The 8,506-nt window shown below is 37.9% G+C and overlaps 1 protein-coding gene across 10 annotated transcripts in view; it reads left to right on the top strand.

Annotated features, from left to right (window-relative positions):
* Window positions 1-7,247, top strand: part of PTPRC (protein tyrosine phosphatase receptor type C) — a 258,953-nt gene extending 251,706 nt beyond the window's left edge. For all 10 annotated transcript variants that reach the window (XM_040408421.1, XM_040408423.1, XM_040408425.1 and 7 more), the window contains 4 exons: window positions 701-826; window positions 2,177-2,352; window positions 5,624-5,759; window positions 6,526-7,247. In XM_040408421.1, the coding sequence (XP_040264355.1) occupies window positions 701-826; window positions 2,177-2,352; window positions 5,624-5,759; window positions 6,526-6,780 (693 nt within the window). In that variant the 3' untranslated portion in view covers window positions 6,781-7,247. The remainder of the gene's footprint in view (window positions 1-700; window positions 827-2,176; window positions 2,353-5,623; window positions 5,760-6,525) is intronic.
* Window positions 7,248-8,506: the final 1,259 nt, after the last annotated feature.

The following is an 8,506-nucleotide window of genomic DNA, read 5'->3' on the forward strand; positions in this document are numbered from 1 at the left end:
TTTAGGAGACGATCCTGGTGCTTGCTGGACTTTCTTGGACGCCCTGAAGCCTTCTTAACAAGAATTGAACCTCTTTCCTTGAAGTTCTTGATGATCCTATAAATTGTTGATTGAGGTGCAATCTTAGTAGCCACAATATCCTTGCCTGTGAAGCCATTTTTATGCAACGCAATGATGGCTGCACACGTTTCTTTGCAGGTCACCATGGTTAACAATGGAAGAACAATGATTTCAAGCATCACCCTCCTTTTAACATGTCAAGTCTGCCATTTTAACCCAATCAGCCTGACATAATGATCTCCAGCCTTGTGCTCGTCAACATTCTCACCTGAGTTAACAAGACGATTACTGAAATGATCTCAGCAGGTCCTTTAATGACAGCAATGAAATGCTGTGGAAAGTTTTTTTTTGGGATTAATTTTCATGGCAAAGAAGGACTATGCAATTCATCTGATCACTCTTCATAACATTCTGGAGTATATGCAAATTGCTATTATAAAAACTTAAGCAGAAACTTTTACAATTTCCAATATTTCTGTAATTCTCAAAACTTTTGGCCACGACTGTATATATATATTGAGATTTACTGTGAAAGGAATGTATTTTTTTAAGTAAGTGAAAAATGAGGCATCAACTATTTAAAATGTATGAGACACAAATGCAGTATATGGATATAGTGATGATATCTGTGTTTATACAGGAGGAGGAATGTGTGCCATATTGGAAAGAAAAGAGCAAGACATATGATGACCTTGAGGTAGAGCTAACAGAAGAAAATCCATGTGGTAGTTACACTAAACGCTCTTTTGAGATCAGACATACTAAAGTAAGACCATTTGGATTACTTAGCTCTTGTTATTTGATATATGTGATGTACACACTGTCCCAGCATGTAATATGGGGGTTTGTAAGTGGTTAATCTATTTCCACTCCCTCAGTCTTGCATTTACCTGCATCTCAGACTGTATACTGAGCATACATCACAACTCAACCCAGTTATGTTCCCCATGTACACACTGGCACCACTCATCAAAAATGGATGGTGAGTCTTCAAAAACATGCACTGCTCTCTAGCAGGCAAAGGGTTAAACACAGTTCTTTAAAACATACAAGGATTAAACTTATTTAAAAGGTGCAGCAATGCTTACAAAAAATATTATGACATACAAAATAAGCAAAAACAGTTATGAAAAGGGAAGCCCTAACACTTACAATCCTTAGGATCTTTCTTCTCTTAGAGGGTTGGGAAACAAAGGATACACATTTCAGAAATAGCAGGTCTAGCCCCTAGAATGTGAATCTAACTTTACTGTCCAAAATATGGTTTTATATTCTCTGGGCTTGGGTTTTTAGAGCCACCCAGCAACTTATCAAACAAATGTGATTTTGATGATTGGACAATGAGCTAACAACGGGGGTTCACTAAATTCACCTTACCATATGTGGATATTCAATTGGGATAAAGAGATGTCCATCTGCCCATCCTTTGAGGCATGTACAATCCCTGTTTATTTGTGAAGTCTCTCAATTTGTTTAGCCCAAAATATAAACCCCCTCAGCCCTGACCACATGATCCCACATATCAGCAACAGTATATTGCCTTTACTTTACAAATAATTTGTGTACATTAAAATGCAGATATGGTACCCTTACAAATTGTAGTGATTTGGGGAATATTCCGAACATTGCTTCTATCATTTCTTTCTGTCTCTCAAACTTAGCGGAAGTACTGGCTATTCTTAAAGAGACTATGAAAAGCGTCTAACATGCTTAACAAGTTTCGCCACATAAATTATACCATATGCCCCAAATTAAAAAAAATCTGCCGTCTCGTCCAGCAGTATTAATAACCCCCCCAAAAAAATGTAATGCTTGAATGCTAGAATTCAAAGAATGGTCATGCAGTTAGATGAATGTTGGCCAAACATGACAAACAACCATCTGATGTGTATATTTGAGGGTGTCCCAACCCTCCCCTGACGCCAGATATTGAGGGGGAGTAAGATTAGGCAACCTGGATTTCAACATGTCCTATCCTTTGTTCTCATGGGAGATAAGCCACCACATTAATGTTAAGTTTCAATATCAAGTTTATCTTGAGATATGTTACATCACATAATTTTACTACATATATGACATTATTAATAATATATATATAATTTCTTCTATGCTTTAGAGGAAAGATATCAAAAAGGTCTCTCAGTTCCATTATAACCAATGGGAGGATGTTTTGCCCAAAGAAACCAAGGATCTGCTGAAGATGATTGAGAAGGTCCGAAAAAACCTTACATCCAAGAGACTAGAGGAACAGAGAAGCCGTGACAGATCAGTTCCTCTCCTTGTTCATTGCAGGTAATTTCAGGTCCACAAAAGTGTCAGGTGCTAGTGTTATACTTTAAATATTGCATTAAAATAAACAATTAAAGGTGGTTTACTGTAGATAACACTGGTCACAGCAATGGAGGTACCATGCCCCACTAGCTCCCATCACCTGTGCATGGGAATTTTTTATGCATCTCCTGAGTGCTAATACCTCTTCTTCTAAGTGGTCAGACTCCCACAGACCATAGACACTTCTAAGAAGGGACACAAAATACTTCACCGCAGAAATATGTGATGGCTTCAAAAAAGGTCTACATGCTTTTTTAGAATATAATTACACTTACGGAAATTTATAGTATAATATATAGTATTCTTTTTGCCTTATCAGTGATTTTGTTCATGCCTCATGGATTTTTTCTCATTCCTCTGAATTAATAGGTACAGTAGAAACAAAGGACTAAGATTTACCACTAACCCTCCCTCTCACCCCACTGACATATGTCATTCTTCAACTGTGAAAACATCTATAATAATGATAAAATTTATAAATATATAAATTCAGTAGTAATAAGTCAGAGCAATTGGACCGTTGTACAACACGTCCACTTGCTCTGACTTATTGCTACTGATATACTGTACCATCACCTGGATGAATGAGAACTTTCACAGACAAAGTCCATAAATACCAAAAGAAGCAATAATTACCCCTTTTCTCCCCTGCCGTTTTTACCGCTATACTCTGGTCCTCACTGCCGCTGACATTATCTGCAACACAACTTCTTATTTACCTGAAACAACCCCTTTAAAGTGTAATGTACTTTCAAAAACTTTTCATATGGAATAGTGACAAATGAAAATTTTTGACTGGTGGGAGTCCGACGGTTAAGACCGCTGCCGATTAATAAAAAAGGAGTTAGAAGTGCTCAGACACAGCACTGCCTCTCCTTGCCGCTGAAGATAGGCTCAAGAGAGGGTATATGAATCTGTCTCTAGTCTGTCTTTAGAAGCAAAGAGAAACAGTGCTGTCTACACTTCTGTCTCTTTGTTTAAGCAGTTGTCAGGGGGTCAATGCTCGGAGCCCCACCGATCAAAATCTTATATATGTCACTCACTATGAAGTATCAAAAGTTTTTTGAAAGCACAATTACTCTTTAGCCTATTCGCTAAAAGACAGTAAGATGGTGTAATCAGGACTCATGTGAAGGGGATGACAAACTAAGGAGTTTCACAGGACACTTGTTCCCTAGGAACCCTCAGCAGCAAGATGACAAGTGGTGCAGAAAAAAATAATTCTGCTGGTTGTTATAATCTGTATGCCACTAAGGGATAATTAGCTTTTACTATATGATATGAAGACTATACTTGCAGATCACAACCTTTGGGTCAATAAGGGATGTTGGAAGATTTCAGTTCTGAAAAACTGCAGACTTGTTGTGAATGCAGCTCTGGATTATTATAGAAGCAGGGTTTGTGAGATATTCGTAATGCAGTATATTTTATTTACAAAGTTACTATTTTTCACATGGATCCATTTTTTTTGTGCAAACTGTAGAATGTTCTTTAAAGATGCACATACATTGTAAAGACATTTTGTTATAAGCTTAGGCTTATGACAGGTCTAATCATTATGAAAATATGGTGGCTGTCTTAAATAATGGATGGTGTTTCAGAATATAAATCTATTAGCTTTGTGAAACCGAAGGATTATTCTGGTTGTGTGATGTTATCCCCTAGCCACAGGATAGGGGATAACTATTTGATCGTTGGGGGTCCTACCATTGGGACTCCCATTGATCAAGAGGATGTGGAGGCCACAGGGGTGGCCTGGTCGGCATGTGCCTTGCCGCTCCATTCATTTCTATGGAAGTTCCAGGGATAGCTGAGCACAACACTCAGCTATCTCTGTAACTTCCATAGAAAAGAATGGGGCCACCACTTGTTACAGGGTCCCCATTCTGTGAATCTGTGGGGGTCCCAGCAGTAGGACCCTGACTGATCTAATAGCTATCCTCTATCCTGTGCGTGTAGGGTCATCACCTTGCTGCATGACTCACATTCTCTTGAGATTTAGCTCACGGACAGATGTCCTGACATTTTATTTTAGAACTAGCAGGTATAATTCAGAATGAATTGTTTCATCAATAATGGTAATCTTTCCTGTCCCAGATGCAGCAAAACAGGCTGAAACCATGATACTACCACCGCTGTGTTTCACAGATGGAATAAGGATTTTATGCTTGAATGCAGCGTTTTCTTTATTCCAAACATAACGCTGCTCTTTTAAACCAAAAAGTTCTATATTGGTCTCCTTCCACAAATCATTGTACTAACAGCCTTTTGGCTTGTTCATGTGATCATAAGCAAACTGCAGATGGGCAGCAAGGTTCTTTTTGGACTGCAGAGGCTTTCTCCTTGCAATCTTGCCATGGACAAAACTGTTCAGTTTCCTTCTGATGGTGGACTCATGAACATTATCATTATCTAATCTGATAAAGGCCTTTAGTTGCTAAGAGTTTACCTGGGGTTCCTTTGTAATCTCATGGGTTCCTTTGTAATCTTACATGCTTTGCTCTTGGGATGAACTTTGTATTACACTCCTATGGAGGGTAATAATGATCTTTAATTCCTCCATTTGCACAGATTTAGAAAAACTGGTGCAAATACGATCTTGCTTAGCTGCTCAAAGTAACCAACCAGATCGCACCTTCGTTTGGTACATGAAAGGATCAATCTGGTTGCCATGGGCAACTAAGCCAGTTTACCTTTACACCACTTTTAATAAATCTCCCACAATCTGTCTGGGTTGATTAGTGGAGTTCAAACTTTTTAAATATTGTTTTGCAATCTTTTTCAGCCTGATGATCATCAACAACTTTTCTTCAGAGGTCCTTAGAAATCTAATTTGTTCATGTGAAAAAACACTTCCACAAACATGTGTTGTGAAAAATCTGACTCTGTAGATCCCTGTTTTTAAATAAAACAGGTCACTCACACCTAAACACCTGACTGTAATTTCTCCTTTCTCCAAATGATCTGCTAATACAAAAGGTTCACATACTTTTGTCACTCGCAGACAGGTGATATTCTTCAATAAATACATGACCAAATCTTTGAATCTTATCCTTATCTACTTTTAGGAGTCGTGTGAAAATCTGATTTTAGGTCAAATATATGCTGAAATATAGAAAATTCTGATGGATTTAAACATTAGCACTTTCACATTTGATACATGTATTTACCAAGTACTATGGTGAAAAAAATAATCTATATTCATGTCCTTGCTTGATATTTTATTTCAAAGTGATGGATCCCAGCGAACTGGGACATTCTGTGCCCTCTGGAATCTTCTAGAAAGTGCTAAGGTTGAAGAAGTCATTGATGTCTTCCAGACAGTGAAACACTTGCGTCGCCAGCGGTCAGGAATGGTGTCTTCTTTTGTAAGTATATGAGAGTAGTGGTCTTCTGGAAGTTGTATGATAGATAAAATTATCACCTGCATCTATGTTCTCTTTAGCACAGGGATGTGTGAACTACTAGTTCAAACAAGCAAAACCATTTTTAAATCATCTTCCACCCGTGTTGTCTAAGTTAATATATGACATTCACAAATGACCCTGGTTATTGCTTGTTTAGATGCTATATGATGGAATGGACCAAATACCTTTAATAGGATACTGAAAATTTGGCCAAAGTAAAATGAAGAATTCAGAACTGATTAAAAACATACCATTTTGTGTATGGAGCACAAATAAAGACTTGCATGTTTCCTTGGTAACAGGCTAGAAACACAATGTATAGTTTAATCCTGCAGCCGTTCTCCCATTTATCTATCATCTACTACTTGCTAACATCAACATGGAAGGTGAGCAAGAATTGGTTGCAAAATTGTGCACACCCTTTAAATCCAGGCAAGAAAATTATGGAGTTTAGATGTTCTCTCTGCGTAGGCATGCATTTTCTGCAGGCATTCTCCCCCCTACTACAGTTAAGAAAAATACTGATAGGATAAATGCTTTTATTATGTCACTAAGCATGAGATAAAGGTAATTAGATTTCAACATTGAAATACACATTTGTCTCTAAAAGCACATGTAAATCTAGGTAAAGGCAGCTGCCAGACACATGATGCCCATTGTCTCTGGGGGAAATAAGGAATCTTACAGGTTCTTAAATGCTAAAATGCATTATTTTATATTATTTTAGGAGCAGTATGAGTTTCTTTATAATACCTTGTCCAGCACTGTACCTGTCCAAAACGGTCAGGTCAAGATAACCATTCATCAGGAAGAAAAAATGGAGACCCCAAATGAAACGAAGAGCAAATTCCCAGAAGAACAACAGGGAGTCACAGCCAGCTTAACAGAGGACACTCCACCGAAGGCCAAAGAGGCGGAAACAGTCTCCAACGGACCCAGTGCAGAAGTGTTCACAGAAGTATCACTGAGAATAGATGAATGACGAGCTGTGAACATATAGAAGACCGTGGATAGTAGATATGTTATGCCGTTTGGGTCTTTTAAGTCAACCGAGCGTCTATCTCATGAACAAAACTGGTACTTTACATTGTACACCTAAGCCAGTGTGCATTGTATACTTGCTATGCACATTGTGTGAAGCACTGCATTAACATCTGTCCTATAAATTAGTATTTGTTTACATGTATAATTCTATAATCAGTAATGCAGTAAAGCTACACATACATTTCAAGCAGACAAAAGCTTAAACGGTGCAAGCTGTTATTATCTGTTAAAACGCTCATTAGCTTACCTTTCTTCTGTAGGTGTATTTTTTCATGTTCAGCAATCATTTTGTAAACTTAAAGGGGTTATCACATGATAAATATAAAAAATAAAAATCATACATTATATAGTACATGACAATCTCTTTTTAACAAAGCTACAACCAGCCCTGTACCTCATACTGGTCCAGAGATCTCCCCATTCATTGTTCCAGTTGCTTTGCTTGATTTATAGCAAGCTGGTAGCTCAGCGGTGTGTCCAGTTCAGGCGGCAGTTGAAGGATGAAAATGTGGCGCTATACTGATACATTTTATTAAATAACTTAGTGGTGCTGCCCTTTCAAAACTATTCAGCTCCCATAGTCTATAATCAATGCTGAATTCAGTGTAAGTAATCGAAGACATTGTCAGAACGCCACCATGTTGATTGCCCAATAAAATGAAAAGTCTATATAGAGCTATGGAATATCTGTACATAACTGTTCAAAGGTATAACACAATTGAGAGATCAATCACAGCACATGTGGGTCTTGTGAGAAGGTGCTGGCTGTAGGTTCTGAACCCATTATTCTGTGTAGATCACACTCTTCTGAATTCTTAATTACAGATTTTGATATTTTATTTATTGAGAAAAATGCTCAACTGTAAGGCTACATTCACACGACCATATGAATAAGTCTGCAAAATTGCGGAACGGGTGCTGGCCCATTCATTTCTATGGGGCCGCAAAAGATGCAGACAGCACACTGTGTGGTGTCCGCATCCTTAGTTCCGTGCCGCGGTCCCGCAAAAAAAATAAATAGAACATGTCCTATTCTTGTCCGCAATTGGCATTTTCTATGAGAGTGACGGCAATTTGCGGACCACACATGGGCCGATATCTGTGTTTTGCGGATCCGCGTTTTGCGGATCTGCAAAACACCACGTTCATGTGAATGTAGCCTAAGGTTGATGAACGTTTTCAGTAATTTACCGTTCAACTTTCATCAGAACCTTTGCCTACATACAAAAAAAATAATCCATATAAGTAACAAACCTACTGTATATCTCTGTACATGTCATAGTAGATGAACATAAATATTTACAAAGCACTGCCAAAGTGATCAGGCAGAGTTATAATTATATAAATTATTGCTTTAGTCTGTAGGCTAGTGGTTTAATAATAAATGGGTTGAATAAAATATGATTGAAAACGTTCACCTACCTGTCTTGCCGTTAAAAAATATTCTCCATAGAAATTCTTCAATTACTTAGAAATGCAAATGCCTGGAGTTTTGATCTACACTCTGTATTGCAGTCTAATCTTTGAACTCTATCTATGTTTTTAGTACAAACAGGTTTTTATAATATAGCAGAGATATCAGAACAAAAGGGTGAGAAATATTAAAGGGGTCCTATCACCTTCAAGAAGCACTGACTTGCCAGCATCTACTGTGGGAAAAGATT

Source organism: Bufo bufo, chromosome 9, assembly GCF_905171765.1.
Source record: "Bufo bufo chromosome 9, aBufBuf1.1, whole genome shotgun sequence".
Classification (NCBI taxonomy): domain Eukaryota; kingdom Metazoa; phylum Chordata; class Amphibia; order Anura; family Bufonidae; genus Bufo; species Bufo bufo.